Genomic DNA, 25,921 nt, shown 5'->3' on the forward strand with positions numbered 1-25,921 from the left:
ATACGTTTGCTCTATATCTCGCTCTTTCTTACACATGTTAATATGGTTTATCCTACGCGTTACAGATAATTCAAGACGAATATATATTAGGTAATAAGGTTTATTGCTCAACATTTCCATAAAATTAAAGACCGTCTAATTTTACACTAGTTTTAATCGCGGGATTCTAATATATTTTCCACGATATAACTATGTATTTTTCAATATATGATGTCAGTCGTAGTTAGTTAAATGTACCTATAAAAACGAATCACCTTTAGAACGGGTTGTTGATTTGATTACCCATCACTATTAATTTATACCAAGAATGTCTGCCAAATGGCGCCAAGCGTTAATTATATGCAGTCTAAGACACTCTAAATATTCACACCATATTAATGTAAAGTATAGGTCCGGGATAGATTTAAGAAGAATCGAGACTGGAAATAGTGTCATCGAATAAACGTGAGTAAAAAATACAGATTATAATTATAAATGATTGAGTATTATAATATTATTAGTATTATTACCTATATGACGTGTTGATCGGGCAGAACAAGATAAGTCGATTTTAGTAGAAAATAAGTTTTTAAAACTGTTTGATAATATTTTTTGGTATACCTTTAAGACGGTACGTTAGTGACACGACAAATACTTTTCAACTATAGGTGCGACGAAATTTGGCTGGCAATCGGAGAGTGAAAGCCGAGTTGTGAATACGTCAATTTATTTTGTGATGGCGGTGGGGGAATTCATTCTTAAATCGTGTAAAGATTACTAAAAACGTTACCCATTTACGTGAAAAAGAAAACATGTCAATGAATATATTATTATTATTAGTAATATCTTTTCTATGGTATGGAATTATGGACGTTAAACCAAGAGATGTCACGGAGACTTGAAGCTTTCGAGATGTGGCTGTATAGACGCATCCTCAAAATTCCTTGGACTGACCGGCTAACAAATGTTGAAGTTCTCAATCGAATGGGGAAGGACCGAGAAGTTCTACATAGTATCAAAACCAGGAAACTACAATACCTCGGCTCCATTATGAAAGGACAAAAATACAGCATTCCCCAACTTTTCATTCAAGGAAAGATCAATGGGAAGCGTAACAGAGGACAGCGCCGCATTTCGTGGCTTAAGAACCTTTATGATTGGTACGAGTGCAGCTCCACCGAACTGTTCCGGGTAGCAGACGACAAAGATAAGATTGCCTTGATGGTGGCCGACCTCCGCTAGGGGATGGCACAATAAGAAGAAGTAATAGAACATTAAAAATAACATTAAATGGACGCATATTGACGTTTTATGACAAATTTTGCTTTGTTCTGCACGCGTCATTTGCACAATCTTCGCGTCGCGTAGTCACGATCGTTTTAGACAGTGCCCCAGCTGAAGTATAGCCTTAATAAATTATGCACAGTTGTGTAAGTCATCATTAAATTTTTGGTATGAGGAGTGTGTGTGGAGATGAGGATTACTGCTGGCGGAGTATGAACGGAGCAGTAGCGTACTCGTAGTTACTGGAGGAGATAGTGAGTTTATTTACTGGTTGACGAGTACAGTTTACACAGGTACAATAAAGTCAATAATATAAGATATAAAAACTAGTGAGATATATTATAGCTCTAGGTTGGCGATACTGAGTGACATATGGAGTGACTGTTACACGATCACGATAAAAGCGGAGTGAGATATTCATGCAATTGCGATAGCGTATTTATTGAACTCATCTCGATTCAATATTACTGACACAGAGTATCCCATGCCTTCGATGAGAAATGCATTTTTACATAAAAAAATATTACTGAAGTAAAAGTTCTTATCAGCTTTCAAATCTACAATTACGTCGCTCTGTTGGGCGGAGCCACTCGTTAAACAGCCGGAGCAGATTTCGGCTGCATGCAACGCACGAAGCAAATATTAAATATAATATTTTACCACGTTTTTATTACTTCGTATTATTGTTTGTCCGGTACAGATTTTTTCTTGTGCGGTACAAATTTATTCTTGTTTGTCCAAGATTTTTAACTAACTTACCAACTAGCTAGACATTTGAAAATTTTATCGACGATGTGTCGATATGAAAATCGACGACAATGCATTATTTTAATACTTTTTGCCATCTGAATTCATTTTCATTTAATTCTGTTTTGTATGGAAAGTTATTTCGCAAGATTATTGGTTGCTAAAGGGGTCCTATTAACTTAATTATTAATGTAAACGTGCGTTACTATGGAAATCAATATGAAATGACATTTCAGTATTCTATATTTATTCAGTGTTTCTATCAAGTACAAAAAAAGTATTTATTAATACATAGAATTGTCAAATTTATAATATATGATTCAACAGAAAATTTAAAAACTTGGTATACCTATAAAAAGTTCTTTTTTATCTTTTAATTATTTAAATTTAAATATTGATTCATATTTTGTTTTGTATTGTGTTAATAATTTTAGAATATTTTGTGAAGTGTCCGTAATGATGTAGTATGAAATAGTAATATCCAATCTCATTATGCTTAATTTAATTATTATTGACTAAGTATTATTGGAGGGATGCAATATATTGGTAGATTATTTGTGTTGCTTTTTGAAATTGTTTTGGTAAATTCTTTCTTTTCTTTCGACCATGTCCGATCCTAATAGGATCATATCAGATTTTGTTTTTACGAGAAATGGATGTCAACCACTTGGTCAACCTATTAGATACATACTCTGACTCATACACAAATTGAAAAACAATATGTGTACCTGCCAGGCCCAGAATTCGAACATGGGACCCACGAAACTATAGGCCGATGCTTAAGCCGCGTCAATATTATTCAGTTGAAAATGTCCCTCTGAGGTGGACAAAACCGGTCCGAATTTATTTATTAAAAGTGGAATAACAACTAAAAAAATTGCGTTTATTAAATCAATGCAGTTCTACCATGAATTGACAGTTAACACAATAAAATATATTATTATATAATATAATAATATACTTAATTAATTTCATGCTGATTATAAATTGACTTATTTGTTTTACCCATTCCAATTTACAACAAAATAGGAATAGCGTTTCATCTACGTGTAAATGTATTTAATTTTGTTAAATTTATGTATAATTGCATCTAAAATTATATATTACTTACTTTTAAAGAGTGTAAAGTTGATATATTTGACGTGAGTGGTTTTACCCGAACACCACAGATATTATGTAGATGTAAATTTATTTTTACATCGACACATATTTATTTTAGATATAAAAATAAACGTATTTTCTTTGTGAAAATTCCAAGAAAATATTAAAAAATATGTAAGTATACGTATATGAAAATGTTATATACTGATATTAATACCAGTTTTTAGAAACTTAATATTATTGTAATAGGTTTCAAGAATTAAAACATTTTAAAATTCATTTAGATAATAATATAATATGATTAATTATAATATTTTATATCAGCTTAAGGTGACGCATCAGTGAAACATCAACTGTACGCGCGACGAAATTTTGGACTCGCTGCCATTCAGTGAGAGAATGTTGACCCAGTAACACGTCACTTTGCTGCGTGATGGCGACGGGTCAATTAATTCTAAAATCGTGTAAAGATGACTAAAAACGATACCCAAATAGTTTAAAAAGAAAACATGTCAATGAATATATTATTATTGTTACTAATAGAACAATAAACAGAACATAAAATGGACGTATGTTGGATTTATATGACAAATAATATTTCGTTTGACAGGCGTCATTTTCACCCGCCACCCGCAATCCGCGCATCGCCTAGCAACGATCTTTTTAGACCGTGCCTCAACTAATGCATGGCCTTAATCATTATAACGTTACACATTCAGAAATATTTATTGATATAGGTAGTATATAGGTGGGTATACACCTACGAACGATTGATGTCCCCTATCTCTAAAATTATTACAAAACCACTACGTACCAAGTGGAAATTGAACCATATATTTCTCTTGCCGGACAATTTCTCTAACCGTTAAGATACTGTCCCGAATGTTGTTCTTTTGAATACTTACGTAGGTACCTAACTAACGATGATTTCAAACTCCATCTAAGAACGGTTACCTACCCAAATTAATACCTGCATATTTGATTGTTTCCGTTTGTTTGGTTATAATTAAGAAACTACTTGACCAATACTGATGAAAATTTTATAAAATATAGACAACGTTATTGGTAATTAATTAACGATTATTATTATTAGTTAGTATTCGCGTGGTTATGTCAGTAATATTTTTTTTACCATGTCCAATCATAATAAAATCATTATGGGCCTCCACAGATTAGAGGTTTGTATTAAGAGTTTTTACGAGAAATGGATGCTAGCCACTTGCTCAACTTATTAGAACCATACTCTGACTCATAAACTATTACGTATTTACCAGACATTCTGATTCAAACCTAGGACCCACTATATTATAAGCCGATGCGTCGGTCGCTCGGATATCGTGGGCATTATTTTATAGCTCACAATATAATATTTAAAATTTGTCAATAATGAAGAATGACTTTTCGCAACATTATAACCTGATGTGACAGCGACAGCGTGAAAAAGTGCCTTCACACGAACATGTATGGTAATAGGCCGTTCATTATAACCATGCAATCACTCCACAGATAAATTATGCAAATATTTACCTCACATCCAATATATATGTATACGGGTATATAGCAAACGCGCGTGCCAGCTGTGATGTGCATAAGATTATTACAAATATACAAATTATTGACACAATTTTTTCGACGTCTAGATGCGCGCTTCTCCGGTACCGAGAACAAGAAATTTTATTTACTACCAAAAATGCAGTCTATATACAGGGATGGGCATACATGAGTTCAACGAGAGCCGCATTCTGGATTTTAATATATATAAAGAGCCACACCATAGTCAAGTTCTCACGTAGTATTAAATTTTAATACACAAATTCAAATTTAATACGCGCATCTTGTTATTTATAACATTTAGAAAGAAAAACTCGCGAACATACAAGTATAATGGGGAAAAAATACCTATATTTTTATCAAGAGATATTTGGAGCCGCACTTAACCCAACGAAGGCCGCATTTCCCACTGGTCTATAGTATTATTTATTTATTTAAGAATACAAAACTATGTGGACATAACAAATCTAAAATCAAGACGTACACAACATGAGATTCAGATTTTAACAAATTTAATATTACCCTCACAAGAGAGAAAAGAGAATATAGAAAAAAAAATCAAAAAATACATTACCCATTGGCGACCAAACACGAGAAATTCTATTGTGCAAATTTTATCAATTGGTTTAGTATTTTTTGAGTTATAACCGAACAAACGCACATACAGACTTATACGAGGTATAAATGAGAACTCTGCCATTCTGGGTGACCTGTGTGTCCCTGATAACTATCTTAGAAATATAGAGACTATCAGTTGTTTATTCTCCCAAGGTGCAGAACCAACCTGCCACTGGTAATGCCAATTGGGAGGGCGATAACTATGTTCAACGAAATTGCTTCGGGTGTCGATATATTTCACCTACGTGAGGATGAGTATAGGTGGACGTTGTTTTATAAATTCTTAATGTACTTATATGTACCTATCTAATTTATATTTTTTGTATTTACACATTTCTACTATTTAATAACATACTATCTATCTCTATACTGATCTATCTCTTTTTTATGTAATACTGTTTTATATTTCTTTGTTTCTAAATTTCATGTTGTGAACGTTTTACATAATTTATTAAAATATGTTAAAAATAAATAAATTTAATTAAAAATAGAAAATCCAAATTTATTATTAGTTGGTATAATATTATAATGTATATTAGTAGGTATTGAATGTAAAATTTCAAAGTTTAGAAAATATGTATCACAAACGCAACATTATAATATGTAGGTACTATTATAATATTCATAATATTACTGTGCTTCTTTTAATTCGTCATCTGTTTGTTGCAAAGTACAATATTTTTTTTCCTCCAAAGAATTATGACGCCGGTGTTAATAATTGTACTCTGAAACACAAATCTTTAATTATTATGCTATTACGCGAGATATTTTCCTACCGAATTCTTAAGTTACGTTAATTATTCTCCATTTGGCATGTTTACTCGCTCAGGAATTTCCAATAAAGTTTCTACAAATAGTCATTTTAGAAAGATCCGCATCTTCGAGACATGTAAAATAGATACACAACATCATATTGTTGACGTCTGTGCTAGTAAAGTAGATCAGAAATGAATCCCGGTAGCGAGTATGCATAACAACGTGTTATCAAAACACTATCCTTACCGAGAAAACTGTATAGCGATTCATATGTGGGTTTCCGATTTAAATCGTTGAACCGACTTTATCATCTATACAATATGTTATTGTTTCGAAGATCTTTATAAATAAGCTTAACATAATTTTTTTTTCAAAATAAGGACGAAATAAATTTAAAAAAAAAAAACTAAAAAAAGAAGATTTACTATTTATTCTCACGATGGCTGAGCGGCTTATAATGTCGTGGGTACCAGATTCAAATCTTGTTTTTAAATGTCATGTTGTGAACGTCTTTAATTTGTAATGTTCACGGTATGTAAAAAAATAAATAAATTTGAATTTGCTATACAGCAGAGTGCTTAGCCTTATGCGAAGCCACTAAAATTGCACTTAATTACTAAAATAAAAATATCAACATTTTCACTGACTCCTTAAGTCTGATAAACTCGCTCGAAAATCCAAATTTCAGCATCAAAACTAATGACTATATTCTTAATATTAGAACCAACATTTCCAAATTTAGCAATAGTAACGAACACGGTACAAATATACAGATATACTGGATTCCAGCACATAAAGGAATTAATGGCAATGAAATTGCTGATCAATTGGCAAAAAAATCTGTAAAATACCCATCAGAAAATATAAGAATTCCATACACAGATTTTAAAGCCCAGCTTAAACAAACAATGAGCGAAAATAACGGTAAATATTTAGAAAATCTTGGGAAAGAAAAGGGAACACACTACTATCAAACATTGTAAAATAAAGCGAGATGTAATAGTGACAATAGCTAGAAGCAGGACAGGGCATTACAGTTTCAACGAATCATTGTACAAAATTAAAGTGGTAGATAGCCCTCAGTGTCAGTGTGGACATCCCACTCAAGATCTTAACCACATTGTCTGGCAATGTGATGCCTATGACCAGGAGAGGGAAGTGTTATTGAATAAGTTGGGAAAATGCAGGTTATACCCTCCTTTTACGATTAATTCATTCCTGGCAAAACCAAATATTTCAGTTATGAAAATTGTACATGAATTTCTCCAAAAATGTAACGTAAATGTCTAGTGTATAGTGTAACAAAAAATGTAATTCTGTATCATTAATAGTGTAACTATTTATGCTTGTCGTTAAAAAAAATGTATGTATACTTTTGTAAACCATTGTAAAGCAGAATAGCCTTCCATTCAGAGAAGAGCTAAATTGCTTCCAAATATAGAAAAAAAAAAAAATTGAATTTGAAAAAAAATATATTGTTTTTCAATTTGTGTTTGGAATCAGAGTATGGACCTAATAGGTGGAGTAAGTGGCTAACATCTATTTCTCCCAAAAACAAGAATATGTTAATACAACCCTCCACTTTGCAGAGGCCCATAATATGATCTTATTACGATCGGATATGGTCAAAATAAAACTCAGCCGGAGTATGTGGAATACATTCGGGAAAATACAATAATTTATGCATTTTCAGTCACTTCATGACTTTTGGCTTTTTAACTTAAGGAATTTCAGATTTCTGTGATAAAATAGACTTAAAAGGTTAAGATAATAAATACTTGAAGTGTAAAATAGATATATAATAATATAAAACACACTCGTTGTGAGATAAAGAATTATTATAAAATTTAAATGTTTTAAATTGCAATGTACTTTTTTCATCCTCGGAACTTGCATTAAGATAAAAATAAAAAGAATAGTATCATCTTTTCCAACAACAGGATTGTGCAAAGGCTTCGTGTCGCCAGATTACAATATAATTTATTATTCAGGACACGGTGGAAGGGAAACCCCCAAAACAACAATTCGATCACATTCTTCGATTTTTATTTTAAAGAATGTATGATTCAACAAAATTCCGTCCCAGCTCTGCATAACTTACCAAATATAAATAATGTCGTATTCAGATACACGTGCAATAAATTGAATTGCTCGTCCTTTTAAGGCTGTACTGATGTATAGTTTTTGTGTGTAATAGTGTTAATTTTATTTGTAAATAAAATATTTCACAAATAATTAGACACTGTGGATACATAAACAAAGCATTTTGTTAGTAAAATTCATTCCTACTGTTGTGTTACTAGGGACAGCAGGAAAAATAATATAATTTACAATTTAAAGTGTAAATATATGGTAGGTACCAAACAACTGACATTTTGATTAAATTAATTAAAGCTGAAAATTTAATTCTTGATATCCCATATCTCATCTGTATGATCTGGTTTCATGTCCCTACGAAAAATTGTGATCCATTTCACATCAATTCTTCAATAAATCAAGAATTTTCTCTACTTAGGATACTTTGTCTATTAACATGTTCCATACATCTGTTCAAGCACCGAACCATTTGAGTACCTATTTACATAGACATTTTTTATTGGGCAGGTACTCATCTTGTCTTTAACATTTTTTTTATAATTGTCTATGTTACATTGTTTACTTGATCATTTTTAGTTTGTTCATATTTATTTTATCTAATGTAATAATATACAAATTATAGCGTGTATACTTACGCCATTTATGTATAAATACACTTTGAAGGCACTATTGGGTATTATTGGTAAAATTACCAAATGTGTCAATGAACCAGTGGCGAAGGGTGGAGGTAGGCTGTTAAGATCCGACATAAATAGTGCACACTACTAAACTTTGTATTTGTTTTAATTGAACTACGACTACAATGTGTAGATAGTGTTTGATAGTTTTAAAAATTAAACTAAACCCTGTCTAATCCAAGCTGTAATAGATAATAGTCAAAGAATATTCGTTTATCTATCAAATATTTAAATATATGCATTTAAACCGTACGTAATTTTAGATATTTTATAGGATAGAACAATATTTTTTATCGATTACGGTTTGGCTAGGCTGGGCTTAATGAATTTAAAAAACAATCCAATACTATCTGTAATATTATGTATTATGAATTCAACGAAAACAAATAAGCATGATTGAAAAAGTGTGCACTATTTTTGTCGGATCGTCCACAGCATAAAACTATAATAGTTTGGTTCGGTCAGGGTTTAATTGAGTTTAAAAAAATAACCAGCACCATTTGCAAACTGTATTCTTAGTTGTATGAAAACAAATAATTAGTATGACTGACAAAGTTTGGTGTGCACTATTTACATTCAATCTTAACAGCTTACCTCCACCCCTTGCCACTGCAACGAATGCACAGTAAATAATTTGAAAAATGTAAGGTCAATCTTTGATTTCAAGTCCTGAATATAATATTATGCAGATCAGTTGAAAACGCGATGTCTTATTGCATGCCATCAGTACGGTTGTAGGATGGTTTGGGCCCTTCATGAATAAAGATAGCATCAAGATAGCGCAGTGGGTGTAGCACTGTCGATTATTAGAATTTGTTTTAATTCCTATTCTTTAACCTGTTTATAAACACGACATCTGTTTATTTATTAAATTATTTATGGTTTTATAATAATATAAGTATTGATTATTTGAAACAATGATCAGTAAATTTAATTAAATTGAATCTTTTATATTATATCTATAGATGTCCTTAGTGGCACTGCACTTAATTTGGAATATAATAAAAATCCCATAATATTATGTTAATTTGATACTGATAAAAAGCTTTCATAAAAGCTCTCAACTATGAAAATGATTCATAATAATATGTTTATTTCATTTACTTATGATGCTCATACTCATAATCATACATATTAATTAAATGAACAAAGCTTTCTATTTTATGATTAGTATCTCCAATATAATATAAATACATGGACGTCGAGATCTTTTTAGGTCCTTCCTAATAAAAGCAAATTACTCTAAAATTCCAAATCCTGGCAAGAAAAACAAAGTAACAGCGTTACTTCCGAATCTTATTTAAAAAATAAATCGAATCTTAGAGATTATTTTTAGCATTGAAATTCTTTCGAGAAATGAGAAATTCGAAATTTCTGAATAAAAATCTTGAGAAAAAAAAATCAAATTATTTCTGGAGAATCTTCGATACGAAACCTCGATATCAACCTATATATTCGCATGATTAAAGATCATGACTACCTTGTAATACTTTCAAAAACTGGACCAGCTTCCTCCATCCTTTCATATTGTCTTCAAGCATCGTGACGTATGCTCAACATTTTACAAAAAATCTTACATCCAGATACTTACACCTATTCCTATTTATTACAACGTTTTTCTTAGGTCGTATTATTATTTGTCCAGTGGTTGTTTGTCCGGTACAAATCTTTCAATCGATTTTTAACTAACTTCCCGACTAGCTAGACATTTGAAACTTTTAGAATATATCAGAACACGATGCCAATGCATTTTTTTTACTTTTAGCCATCTTTAAGTAGAATTGAATTCATGTTTTAGTTAATTCTGTTTTGTATGAAAAGTTATTTAAATACCATTGTTAGTTGCTAGGGGGTTCTAGCAACTAAATTATTAAATAATATATACGTGCGTTACTATGGAAATCAATATGAAATGGCATTTCATTATTCAGTATTTCTATCAAGTACATTTTTTTTGATCGTTTAAGCTAGTCAAGTCAAGTTTATATGATTCAACAGAAAATTTAAAAACGTTGTATATAAAAAGTTCTTTTGTTATCTTGTAATTATTTATATGAAGTTTAATAAAATTAATTTAGCAAACTTTTAGGAATAAGAGCAAACAATCTACTCGTAGGAGAGATAATATCCATTAAAGCTGAAATTACCACTTATTTTGCATATCATTCTGATAATAATAAGCAATCTGAATATAATCCTTTATTCCTTCCTATTTACAATATTATGCGTCACAATACCCAAGTGTGCCGAAAGCTGTTGAAAAAAGATATATTTCCAGATAATCTTAATATAACGACGGTGATGCATTATCGCAATAATGGATCATAATATTGTATCACGACTTCGTGACTTCCAACGCTTTCTCTCAGGACATAAAATAATTACAAATGCTTGTAAATTATTTACTAATTATTGGTTGGTATTTGCTTAGATAATTAGTACTTAATATGATATAAAATTTTCTGAGTCTATATTATTTATAATTTTTGTTAATTATTTGACAGCTGTCACGTTAACATCGCTATCTGCGGTGTTACAATTTTATCCGAAAATCTGCTAACTGGTATGCCAATTTATTTAAATAGCTACCACCATGCATGCACCACTCATCATCAATTAAAAAAATATACGGCAAAAGTAATCCCTTATTTTTATTCACCTGGTCTCTTAGTATGAATATACAGATTTCTTTAAGATGTTTTCTTGGAGGGAAAGAAAGGGAGGATGATATAGTTTTTAATTAATCTTTTTTGGCGGGTTCTTCTTTTTTGGCCGGTACTTCTGTTTTGGCGGGTTCTTCTTTTTTGGCGGGTACTTCTATTTTGGCGGGTTCTTCTTTTTTGACCGGTTTTTCTGTTTTGGCAGAATCTTCTTTTTTGGCAGGTTCTTCATGCTTGACATCATCTTTCTTATAACACTCGTTGGTGTCGCAGCACGCTGGATATCTTTTACTCGCGTCTCCTTTGATGAGTTTTGGTACCCAGTCGGCGGGGCATTCGGCAGGCTCCAAGCAACTGAAATTAAATAATGAAACCTTATCATACTGAATAGTTTCAACAAGCCATGTGCCTTTTTCCTTGTTTCAATAGTTTGATGCATTACCTACTAATTTTTATAACAACTTAGGAACTAGTATTGCCAACTATTGCTAACAAAAACATGCCAGGCGGGGTACAAAAACAAGCTATTTGACAGGAAAAAACGCTAGATTTTGTGTATATAAAATTTCAATACTTTTTTTGCTTATCGAAAAAGTGCAAAAATTGAAAAAATAGGTTTATGGGATTGAAAATTGAAGGGTGGATTACAAAAACAACACATGTAAGAATTGAACAATTTTACATGAGAGCACAAAAACTTAATAGAATCTCTTCCTTGGGAATAATGGTTTTTTTCTTTTGATTTGATACTACACAATATGTGTTTATTTTTCAACGAGAAATAATATTCATTAGAACTTTTGAAGTACAGAAAAATATGTAATAGACGGAAGATGCCATGTCACTTAATTATTATGATGTATTTGTAGCAGATTTGTAGAAACTCTTTTGTCAAACGATTTTTTTTTGCTGGATTAAAAAAAACTTTAACACCTTTTAACTTGCGTTGTGTGCTGTTTTTGAAAGAACGGTAAATGAGCGCTCATAAACAACATTAAAAAAAAGACTTATAAATCTCAAATATGAAAAAAACTGACATATGTTGTTTTTGTAATCCACCCTTCAATTGATAACAGTAATTAATTAATCTAACAACTTACGATAAGTAATAATTATTTAATACCAGAGATTATAATATCTGATACCATAAAATCACTATAACGCCAAGAATGCTCTTATTGTTTTATTATTAAATACCGACCTACCTTCATTAAATATATGAATAAATAAACAAAATATCTAGCTTATTTTCAGCAGATTTAAAGCTGTTGAAGGCATAATAAAAACGCCATAAGCTAGATGTAGTTTTTTCAAGCTAGATGCATATCGAAAAACGCTGCTGGGAATCTCACATCTGGCAAAGTAATAAGTACGATGTTGATAATATCGGTTTCAGTTCAAACGACGAAGTTTAGCAGAATTTTTTACAAAACTGTGAATAATAATCGATAATTGATATCGGTTGGTCTATAAATCTTTACAATGTCAGTCTGAGATTTATAAATGTTGCATTTTGATTATTTTCATGATACGTAAACTTAAATATAGTTTTTTTTTTAAATTTTGTTTATCAGTCTGCAGTAGCGCACCCAGGGGGGGGCCAGGGGGCCTTGGCCCCCCCCAAAATATGAAAATCATCAGAATTATTTTACATATTGAAATCGAAAGCCAATAAACTATACATTGGGCTTAGACAAACAACACGGCAAAAAATGATTTGTAATTCTCCGGCACCCTTTTTAGTAATATTTCTTAGATTTTAATTTCTAATACAAAAATTTCGAAACACTAATGTCAGGTTTTTTTAGAAACCCGTTCCCTAATGAAATTCTCGGTGTCCACCCGAATTCCGGAGTGGTATTCCGGTGGTGGTGGTGGTCATGGCTGGGAAGGGTTGACAGGGGTCTAGCCTGGGGGCCCGGGCTATGGGGGGCCCGGCGTGTCGGGTTGACCAGATAAGTGAGATAAACACATTTCATAAATTAGCTTTAATAGTAAAAAAAAGTCGCCTGCGGCGCTATTATACTTCATGACTATGAACATTTTAATTTATATAAATGTCCAATATATTTTCTGATTATTATGTGTCGACAGCTCCATTATTAAAGTAGATGACGTACTGAAAATCGCCAATAATTCACTGTATAAGTACCCTCAATTTGAACTAAAACACAATTTGAAAAACGTTAATGTAGTGTTTCACACTTCCTTTAATCTAAGCGGTGGATAGGGGGCCCGTCAAATACCCTAGCCCAGTGGTCGGCAAACTCATTAGTCAATAGAGCCAAATATCAACAGTACAACGATTGAGATTTCTTTTGAGAGCCAAATTTCTTAAACTTAAATTATATACGTAGGTACGAGGGTGGGTCAATAATTCCTTAGAAAAAAGCATTAAAACAGTTTTTATTTTTGTATTTTTTTTTATTTCTCAACATAATCTCCTTGGAGCTCAATACACTTGGTTAGACGTTTCTCAATTTTTTTTAAACCGTCAGAAAAATAAGTTTTCGGAAGGTCCTCAAAATAAGCATTTGTCCGATCGATGACTTCTTCATTTGAAAAAAAACGTTGTCCACTTAGCCATTTTTTTAAGTTTGGGAAAAGGAAAAAGTCACTGGGGGCTAAATCTGGCGAATACGGTGGGTGGTCGACCAATTCCAATTTCAATTCTTCAATTTTAGCCATTGATCGTAAACATGTGTGAACACGGGCATTGTCCTGATGAAAGAGGATTTTTTTCCTGTTTAAATGAGGCCGTTTTTCTTCAATTTTGTTTTTTAGCTGGTCCAATAAAGATGCATAATAATCCCCTGTTATTGTTTTTCCTTTTTCCAAATAGTCAACGAAAATAATTCCACGTGCATCCCAAAATACAGTAGCCATAACCTTACCAGCTGATTTTACGGTTTTCGCCTTCTTTGGACATGGTTCGCCTTTCGCAATCCACTGCTTTGACTGTTCTTTCGTCTCGGGAGTATAGTGGTGTATCCATGTTTCATCTACAGTCACAAAGCGACGAAAAAATTCATCCGGATTGCGTTGCATGAGCGACAACAGGGCTTTAGAGGCCACCACCCTATTGCGTTTATTGTCGACTGTGAGCAAACGCGGCACCCATCTTGCAGAAAAATTTTTATGCCTAATTTGTCATGTAAAATAGAAATGACGCTACCTTTTGAGATCCCTGTAACCTCAATTATCTCACTCAACTTTAATCTTCGGTCACTTAATACCATATCGTGGATTTTATTGATCATTTCTGGTGTAGTCACCTCTACAGGACGTCCTGAGCGTGGTTCATCCTTTGTTGATGTACGACCACGTTTAAATTCATTTAACCAGTTATAAATAGTTGCAAGTGAAGGAGCAGATATGCCGTGAACTAAATCCAACTCATTTTTCATTTCCTTTGCTGTTAACCCTTTTATATTAAAATGTTTAATAACAGAAAATATGTAAAAATATTTATATGAAGAAGAAAAAGAGCCTATAGGACTAATTTACATTCTCCTCCTTGGGCCCCCCAATAATAATTCCTGGGTGCGCCACTGTCAGTCTGTCTATACGTTTCATTATAACTCAAAATTAACTGTACCAATACAAATTTATAAAACCTGTGTAAGTTTATTATTATTATTACTTACATTACAGTCAATTTTTTAGAATTTTTAAGCACCTAATTACATATTATTTAAAAATTGGAAAATGGATTTAAGTTATAAACAAAGAAATTTGTGAATGTTAAATCTAAATAATATTGTCGATAGATGTATCGATAAAAATAACTTACGGCAAATACATAAGTTCATAGTTCTCATAACAAGTCATATCAGCGCACATGTCAGGCACTGGGTAGGTATCTCCTATTACGAGCGCCATTTTGTACTTCTCCACGTAACATTTCCCCGGATATTCTGAAAATTACAAGTTATTAATAATTATGAATGGAAGAGTTTCAATCTGAAAAATCGAGGTTAGCGGGATTGAATTTCGCATCTGATAAATAATGAACATGCTAAAAAAACCACGATGGCCGCGCAGTTTAAGCGTCGGGACTATAGTGTCGTTGGTCTCAGGTTCGAATCCTGAGTCTGACAAATACACATATTGTTTTTCAATTTCTGTTTGAGTCCATTTCTCCATTCCATCCATTTCTCGTAAAAACAAAATCTGTTAATACAAAACTCCACTTTGTGGAGGCCCATATGATCTTATTAGGATCGGACGTGAAAAAAAACAATATGTGAATTGCCTACATTAAAAAAAAAAATGAAAGAGTGGAATAATATTTACTACCCGCGGATAGGTCGTGCTATCCAAGTAGCGACGACGGTTCTAAACAGCATGCTACTATAGTGAGCGATTTTGGGATTCATATTATATTATGCCTGGGGATGGTTGTGTAGTGTCGGCGATGGTACTTTCATACCAGCATCGGGCTATTCTAACATATCACTTAACTCTAAAATCATTTAAAAAAACGAATAAATATGATATATTGTATTCAGGCTGTTAATAATTATCCCGGGATATTAACTGTCAGGCGTGATATTTAAATAAAAACGGCCACCTATGACCGTGTTGAACGCGAGCTGTCAAATGAAATGTCATTCGGTAACATGATTACAATATTATTGTAAGTATTATATATAGCCGCCTTGTCTATGGAATCGCTTTTAGTGATATCCGTGTTATTTTGGAGTAATGAAAATAATGTATTAAGTATTCAGAATAGCGGTGAAGTACCTAAGTAAGTCAGCCTATTGTGGTAAATTCTGTTTTAACAAAAAACTGCTGGCACAAGCCCTAAGTAGTGGATTAACAGTGAAATTTCGCTTGTGCAATCATCACCAGTTTTGTTAACTGTCATTAACAAAAATTTTCCAGATAGGGTAACAAGTACGAAATATATTATCCTTTATAACATGCCAGAATGTTTGGTTTTCAAGCAAATTAGTCTAATATTCTAGTGTTTTTCGAGACATTTTAAGCTGTTTGTGGTATCGAAAAACGCTAGATTTAACGCCACCAATATTTTTTAGGAAAAGCATTAAGTTGAAAACAGTGATCAACACACTTGCAGATATTTAATGTCAACATTAATATTATTAACTCAAATTACCGACTGCACATGTATGAAATCCTGACTACGTATTTACACAACTCTAAATTATTGTAAAATTATGCATAAAAATATTTCTCACTACGGCATGAACTCGCTGAGTTGACAAACAACAAAAATATTCAACGTTTTGAAATATGCATATTATTTTAATATTTTTATATCCGTTAATCAATTTTAGAAAACGCATATTAATCCTAACATATGAGGTCGCATATATTGTAAAGTTCGCTGTATACATATTTCGTTCGTTGACATTATAAAAATACGTTTTAGACCAAAAATAATTCGTGCAGCGTTTATTAGTAAATATGTATGTGGTAAAGGCAAGATTAAGCACTTTTATATAAGTCATCATTTCTTTACAAAATAAACGTAATGGGTCCAAAATATATGCATTTTTTAGGTAAATCAAAAATCCATCCATCAATATAAAAGTTTATAACAAAACACCAGTATTTTTAAAAGATTAAACCTTTATATTTTAGCTTCTTCTTCTTATTGTGCCATACCCTAGCAGAGGTCGGCCACCATCAAGGTGATCTTAACTTTGTCGTCTGCTACCCGGAACAGTTCAGTGAAGCTGCACTCGTACTAATCACGGGGGTTCTTAAGCCACGAAATGCGGCGCCGTCCTCTGCTACGCTTACCGTTGATCTTTTCTATATTTTAGCAGTTCTCTGCTAATGTAATTTACTTTTTACGATCAGTGGTGTAGTGCTAAATAAAACGGTGAAGCGGTGGCCGTTTACAGACACATTTTTAATATTTCGACGCAGGAAATTTTCAACACATCATTTTAAACAACAATGACATTGAGCCTTCGTGGCCATTGGGATTTCACCCGGGGGCTCCGCGTTCAATGCCCAGTGATATTGTATATATTATGTATATAGTTTTCTCAAAGCGTTTATGTGATAGTTTCACTTCTACTACTCCACTACTGTCATTGGGCCTAATATCTTGCTATAGTGTTAAAAAGAATATAATATATATTATATTCACATATCTATATCATTTACATATAGTCAAAAATTAAGCGCTGAAATGCATAAAATGGAATTTGACGAACCTAAGTATAACGGGCAATATGTATCTATGTGTTCTCATAATCACATCGGAATTGATCTGACTAATCGCTTCTCTTGCGTTTTTACGCTCCGTTTACTGGTTTTCGCTTTTTTTTCTCCACTACATCATCGTTTAGGATACATGCGGGCAGCATAGATCGATTGAAAACTACGTAGCCGTTAGTATGCCATTTGCACAGACTGACAGAGTCGGGGGACGAATTCTTCATTATGTACAAAAAACCAATTGTATGTTACCTCATGTATCGATTGTTGAAACTAACTCAAATTCTACGACAAACTGTTTCGTAAAATATCAACCATTGCCTCAACATCCTGAGGCGGGCCCCCAGGCTAGGATGTTTGGCGGGCCCCCTACCTATCGCTAAGGGTAAAAGCAGTGTGACGCACTGTAGTAGAGTTTTCCAAATGGTGTACGCGGTAAAATTAAGGTTTATTTTTAATAATATGTAAATCCATTTGAATTATGGAGCTGTCGAATATCGGCACACAGTTAACAATTGCATCGTACAACCAAATATTTTCAATTCTTAATAACATAGATGTAAAATAGCACCGCAGGCGACTTTTTTTACTATTAGAGCGAATTTGTGATCTGTTTTTATCTCAGTTATCTGGTCGACTCGTGACGCCGGGCCCTTCCTGAGCCCGGGCCCCCAGGCTAGAGCCCTGCCAGCCCCCCTCCCTTGTAGGGGCCATGATGCCAACTGTTTATTTATTTTAATTTTGGAACATGTATTTCGGTCATATGGTGAGCTTTATCTATTATGAGCATCGATACGTATGTTTGAGTTTATGTAATGTTACAATAATATTATTTTAAATATTGTTTGGTGGAGATTGAAGTATAAAAGGACTTATGTAATATGGGGTTACAGCTAATTCTTGATAAGATTTGAATAGATTTTAATTACCCAGATTTCAGAGGATTCTTTTGAATACTCTGTCTGCTCCATTGTGAAGGGAAACATGACATAACGTAAGGTCAAGGTAATAACTGCTATTAAATCTTTCAAATTGAATACGTAATTAATATATTAACAGGTTTAAACATAAATATATTCGTATTGCTTTAAGAATGTTGAATCGCAGATAAGACAAGACTTTAGTGTTTTTATACTACCTAAATAATTTGTTTATTTTATAATAAAGATGATACACCTATTGTCATTTTTTTATTATTAATATTTTATGATCACAGAATAAATTAATACCACAAAAGAGTATTAAATATTGTAAACATTGTCGTATTCAAATTAAGAATTACGCCATATTTGGTACACGAGATGTCTGTGGTAATAGCAGATTTTCAAAATATTACTTAACATCTATCTCATTATAGTATATATATTTGATATCTGAACCTCTATTAGAGTTTGCAATTGACTCATAACTTTGAATCTGTGTTTTCCATGATAAATATATTTCATTATAATTATTTATTATATGTACTATTATTATCCCAAGATACCATTTTTTCCATTAAAAAAGTACAATTATACAAAAGGTGTTGAACCTTCTTCCAGATGAGGCCCTGTTTCTCTATAAAAATCACTGAAACAAGTTTCAATCTTGTGAGATTCATCAAAATTAGTAGTCATAGAGGTCCTTTTTTGACTATCTTTCTATACGTTTAAGCTCCTTCTCTATAAAAGGTGTTTTTCATGGTTTATAATAAATATACTTCAAGTGTGGCTCAAAAGGCGGTACACTGCCTAGGGACGTGACTAGTTTTGATAAATACACGGCAATTGAACTATACAATTTAATTCAATGTTATTATTAACTTATTTTCTAATTAGGTATCTCGGATTCGCGGTAAAGTCATTTGATAAATAAGTGGATAACTGAGCAAATATATAATTATAATAACGTGTCTGCTGAAGAAGTAAAACTTAATAGCTACCATTAAAATGTAAATTAACTACCTAAAACACGTTAAAATACGTATTAAAGCAACCATTAAAATCTATTAATTTTAATGAATTGATTGAAAACTTATTTTAATGTCTTCTTCTTTTAATATCAAAGAAATCTTTGCGAAATACATTATTATGACTATTTGTATTATAATCGATTCATAGAGCTGACAGGAAATTATATTTCAATTGTTTAAATCGTTCTATATTTAAAAATTGGTTTTATTTTATACAGATTAGTTTATATCAGAATCAAACAACTCTTTGATTCTTATGGCGTTCTGAAACTTTATGATATTTCGTTATGAATTTAGGTCTCTCATTCATTTTCTTCCATTGATTTTACGCTACTATAACCGATTAAAAAAGTTTAACATTATAACTAATCATTTATGTTAATTCGAGACCTTAGTGTCAAACAACACTATCTACAAAAGTGCAACTTTACAGGAGAGCCAAAAATCGTTATTTTAGATTCTTGTAACTCAACAAGGGAAATGTTTATTTAATACCTAATGTTAATATTTTATAATTTATTGTGTATTGTACATTTTTCTTGCTTATGATGATGTTAAAATTTATAGGGATAGTTTTTAATAAATATGAAAACAAGGGTAACTTATGTAGTTAGCGTTAAACTTTACTGACGATTTATTAAGAAATTAGAAAAGATTGACATAACGTTGTTTGACTATCATGTAGCCTTAAATGTAAAATAACGTTATCTCAAAAAAAACCCTTTTTTGTAGATAACGTTGTCTTTAAGCACTCGAATTAGTCTGGTTACCTGGATTTTTGGGGATAACTTCTCTGAATACTGCCCCGTAACATTGTAAAACTACCGCGAACAGCACAAAAGAAATCACAAATAACTTGTTCATCTTGTAAAGTGGAGTCTTGGATTATTAATTCTGTGTTTATCTCACCAGAAATAGGATGTCACTACAGCGCGATGTCTCTACGTGTTATTTATAATAATCATTTGATGGGCGAGACTGAAACGAGTTTTGCTAATTGCCTATTCAAACATTAAAATACTCGTTTATTTATCTCTTAGCATCGATCTTCTAACTGTCCACTCTCAAAATTAACTACTACCATACGACTTGGGACAATGAAACAGTAAACTGTACAATAGAAACACATAAATCTGTTAATTGACAAATATATACTATAAAACCTACATCGAAAAAAACGTATTGCGGTGGTGTCACGTTTTTTTGTCCACACTTTATAGTTTACAAAAACGAAATTAAAATGTGGTAGACAGATTAGAACTCCGAATCTAATGATGACCAGTTACGTACACTACCAAAACGAAATTTCTGCAAAAACGCTGCTAATTTTTGTCATGTAGATTTATTCTATTGTGATCTATATAGTTTGTTTTTTAACTATTTTACAACCAAAAAAAAAATATAACGACATGACGATTTGAACCCTAAAACTAATCACTGCTTACATTGTGGCAAATGATACTTATACTTACATATTGTATTTAAAACAGTGATAAAGAAAAATTAATATTTTTTTTTCGACCATGTCCGATCCTAAAAGGATCATATGGGCCTCCACAGAGTAGAGGTTTGTATTAACAGATTTTGTTTTTTACGAGAAATGGATGTCAGCTACTTGCTCAACCTATTAGGTCCATAACCTGACTCACAAACACATTGAAAAACAATATGTGTACTTGCCAGACCCGGGATTCGAACCTGAGACCCACGGCGTGATAGTCCAACGCTTAATCCGCGCGGCCACCGTAGTACCACCTTAGTACTATAGTACCTGTACACGTGTATCGCGCATGGATTTATTTACAGCAATAGTGAGTATTTTAAACTATTTACACGTAGAAGTGCTGACGGTCTCTCCAATCTCATTCTTCAAGAGAAAGCAAGACGCGATATTGTCATTTTATGGTACTATTTGACAGGTCTAAAAAATTGGTAAACTCAAAACGCGGTGTAGTTTGTTTTTTTCCCCGAGAAGTACGCCACTGCGCAGGCGCATATCGAAAAAATCCCAACTATCGCATGAAAATTCAGAAGCTTCCGAACTTTTTTGATTCATGCATGCAATCTTGCAACTTACATGCCAATACGTGTTTACACGTGCATTTTATTGTTATGGCCGACGTACTGTCAACAGTAAATCCATACACATGTAAACGGGGTATTAGTTTGCATTAGTATTTACAGATAGCAATAGGTACCTATGCATTATAATAATAATAATAATAATAATATGTTCATTGACTAAACTTTAAAAACACTATATTATTGTAATTTTGACTGACCAAATTATGCATTTAAGAAGTTACATAAAATAATAATTAAAAATATTACATACCTTAATAATATACTAAAATGATGTATTTATACAATTTTTAATATATGACGTATATTACTTCATTTGTACGTTGTTTGTTACATGTTATTGTTAAAAGCAAAAAAAAATATTCTACGCACGGTGTTTCCATGAAAACTGTATTTATTTTCTTTGCCATGCTTGGTGACCGCAGGCTGCGTTTTAGTGGATATTCCATGCTTTGAATTTGCTATTTCATGCACGATTGATAGGATGGAGTCCGGTCTAAAGCAAAGTCTAAGTATTTTGGGTTTTTTGTGGATTATAGATGCACTCTATCCCGGCATTAATTCAATTCAATTCAATTCATTTATTTTTTAACATATTGTGGACATTACAAATTATAAGTTTAAGACGTTCACAACATGACATTTAGAAACAAAGATATATAAATATAACAGTATTACATAAAAAAGAGATATATCAGTAGATGAATTAGATAGGTACAAGGAAGTACACCGGATGAGCTAAGCAGACCCTATTTTAAGATTTTATAAAACAACATCCACCTAAACTCATTCTCACGTAGGTGGAATATATCAACACCCGAAGCAATTTCGTTGAACATAGTTATCACTCTCCCAATTGGCATTACCAGTGGCAGGTTGGTTCTGCACCTTGGGAGAATAAACAACTGGTGGTCTCTATTTCTAAGATAGTTATCAGGGACACACAGGTCAACACTGCCCAGAATGGCAGAGTTATCATTTATACCTTGTATAAGTCGAAAAAAATACGTAGCTAAATAAAGATTTCTTCTAAATTGCAGACTGCAGTATGTAAGCATGCCTAAGAGAAAGTCAATTGGATAAAGCCACGGATAGTATCCATACAACCTCAAGTAAAGGAGTCTCAAGAATTTCTTCTGTACCCTCTTCACCATAAGGCCATACTTCAACTGGTGCGGTGCCCAAACAATAGACCCACTCTCAAGTCTGCTTCGAACTAAAGAATTAAATAAAAGTTTTAATACCGTAACATCTGAAAAGACCCGGGAAGTACGCATGACGAAGCCCAACATTTTAAGCGCTTTGTTACAAATGGTAACTATATGGCTAATAAATGTCAGTTTACTCTCAAACGTAATGCCAAGATCCCTTACAGATGATATTCGTGACAGAACTCTGCCATGCATCGAGTATTGGAAAAACAACACTTTTGAGGCTCTGGTAAACGATAAAAGATTGCATTTATCAATATTGAATTCTAGTTTGTTACGCCTGCCCCAATTTAATACATTATCTATATCAAGTTGGAGCTGACGACAATCGTCCAAGGTGACAACTTCCAAAAAGAGTTTCAAGTCATCAGCGAACAACAAAAACATAGCATTTTTTATTACCAATGCTATGTCATTTATAAAAATCGTGAACAGCAACGGCCCTAAGTTTGAGCCCTGGGGGACACCAGAAAATGTGTAAAAGGTCTGTGACTGATAAAGGCCGTACGATACGTATTGTTAACGGTTCCTAAAATAACTCCCGAATAGTTTCAAAAATCGATCCGACAATCCAATAAGTTGGAGTTTTTCCATCAGGATGTCATGATCGACCTTGTCAAATGCTTTCGAGAAGTCATTGTAAGAACAGTCAACCTGGTGGCCTCTATCCAGTGCCGATGACACATAATCGGTAAATACCACCAGGTTAGTTTCCGTTGATCGGCCTGCTCTAAATCCATGCTGTTCATTTATTATGAATGACTCAATTTTTGGATAAATCATGTTGTGCATAATCATCTCAAGAACTTTTGCTGGTGCAGAGAGAACAGCTACCGGCCTGTAATTCTCCACTGATGACTCTGTACCACTCTTATGGATTGGAGTAACCTTCGACATCTTCCACGTTTCCGGAAAGATACCTGTCTCCATTGCGAGATTAAATATATATGAAAGCGGGCCTTTAACGAAGTCAATACAACCCTTAAAAAAAAATGTAGGAACATAATCAGGTCCCAAAGAGCGAGTATTCTTCAGTTTTTTAATAAACTGAAGTACATAGCCCTCATTAATTGAAAACATATCGACGGATTGGGCACCACATGACGGTTTTCCTGACGTTGAGGCAACATCCAGATTTGGAATACTACTTGCGTAGACAGACTTGAAATGACCAGCAAATGCTTCTGCCACTCCATGTCCGGTCACCTCTTCGCCCTTCCAACTCATCCTATCAGTAAACCCACCATCTCTTCTTAACGATTTTACGTAATTCCAAAACAATTTAGGATTTTCGCGAATGGAATCTCCTACCGTTTCCATATATGTTCGATAGGCCCGTCGAACAGCTTGTCTCACTTTTGAACGATAGATGCTAAACATGATATAGTCAGTCTGATCATGCCCAGCCTTCCATACTGTATGATAGTTATGCTTGACCTTAATGTCCCCAATAATCTCCCGAGAAAACCACCTCGGGTATCGCCTTCCACCACGACATGGCGACTTCCTCGAAAAACATTGATCAAAAATATTATACACAATATTGTAAAAACATTGTACCGCCTCATTCACATCACAAATTTCGAACAACTCACTCCAGTCCACTTCACTCATCAATGAGTAAAGTAGCTTGAAGTTTCCGCCTTCAAACCTCCACCCGCCGAATTGGTTGGTTTTGTAAGAGGGAATTGGAGTCTGAAGCGGACGAGTCGACCGAAACCTGAACAGAAAAACTAAAGTTGGATGATACACATCTTCGCGTACAAGAGGAGATGTGCATCGTGTAAGCGATAAGTCGATATTGCTAAATACCCTATCCAAAAGTCCATTGCTAGAGTTAGAGACATCATTGTGCTGAGAAAATCCAAAAACAGAAGATAGAAATTCAAGGTCATCGCTGACTCTTTTACCACTACGTGCTGAGTTTAGATTAAAATCTCCCATTACAATAATCTTTCTATCTCCAATTAAGTTGATATTAGATAGCATACTCTCAATAAAACACTTATACACCTCCAAGTCACTTGCTGGTGGAAAATAAATGACGCAAACGTAAATAGTGTCTCCGTCGTAGGTCAGTTTCACCCAAAGGTCCTCATTTTGAGTCTCCAAAGCACGGAAACGTTCGGCCTGTAACCCTTCCATACTTCTAACCCCCAAAAGACAACCCCCACACTGCCTGTGGCCTGCGCCGGAGTCTCGATCCCTCCTAAAGACTGAGTACTCACTTCCAAAATATTCACGACTAAAAACACTATCATTGAGCCATGTTTCAGTTAACCCTATGATGTCATAGTCATCAGCCAAAACATTGCTCAAAAAATCGACAGATTTTGTTTTCAAGCCCCGAACATTCTGGTAGTAGAATAATAATTGCTTAGGGCAATTCTTATTTTTATTGTTATTATTAAGTCAGCTACTCGGTAGCCGTGGTGTTTCCATCCTGGCAACCCATTCTTTAATAAATGAATGGCGGGGCCAATTTTCCGCCTTCAAAACCAACGTACTTAGCTTAGTAGGGATCCCTACCTTAAATGAAGCGTAATCACCTTTTGACTTCAGATTAACTACTGTGAAATCAGCAGTACAATTAGTAATTTTTTTAATATAGTCGTTCAAGTTCGCAACTGTGGTGTCGCGATGAAAGGGGTAGAAGTGATAATTTTTAACCACCTCCGCCCCCCTCACCGCCCCACCAAAGCTACCACGAATCGCAATGGCTGCCCTCTTCCTCTTCACTACCGTTGACCATTCTTCACCGGTAGTGGAGTTTCCAAGAGACACATCATTTGCTGATACCGGTGTCCCATCAGATTTCTGAGACGTCGAGGCCTTGGGAGTGACATCTCGCTTTCCCGCTGAAGTCTCCTTTGCACGAGTTGTGTCCTTCAAATCTCCGGCAATTTTTTGTGATCTTGTTATTATAGTTGTTGCACGGGTCTTTGAGTGTTTTTGAGCTGTCAGTGGTTTGGGCTCATTAACAGCTGCATTAACGTCGATTACGCC

General features: G+C 33.4%; 2 protein-coding genes across 2 annotated transcripts in view; one reads left to right on the forward strand and one right to left on the reverse strand.

Moving 5' to 3' along the window:
* eag (potassium voltage-gated channel protein ether a go-go) overlaps positions 1–25,921 on the forward strand; it is a 319,631-nt gene that overhangs the window by 57,585 nt on the left and 236,125 nt on the right. The gene's annotated exons all lie outside the window — the stretch shown is intronic.
* djl (don juan like) lies at positions 11,442–20,549 on the reverse strand. Its single transcript, XM_085948781.1, has 3 exons — positions 20,393–20,549; positions 15,264–15,387; positions 11,442–11,824 (listed from the first exon to the last, which is right to left on the reverse strand). The coding sequence occupies exons 1-3, from the start codon at positions 20,484–20,486 to the stop codon at positions 11,551–11,553; spliced, it is 492 nt and encodes a 163-aa protein (XP_085804907.1). The 5' UTR covers positions 20,487–20,549; the 3' UTR covers positions 11,442–11,550.

This window comes from Rhyacophila brunnea, unplaced genomic scaffold (genome assembly GCF_057557595.1).
Source record: "Rhyacophila brunnea isolate RB1 unplaced genomic scaffold, BYU_Rbru_1.0 scaffold_21, whole genome shotgun sequence".
Taxonomy (NCBI): domain Eukaryota; kingdom Metazoa; phylum Arthropoda; class Insecta; order Trichoptera; family Rhyacophilidae; genus Rhyacophila; species Rhyacophila brunnea.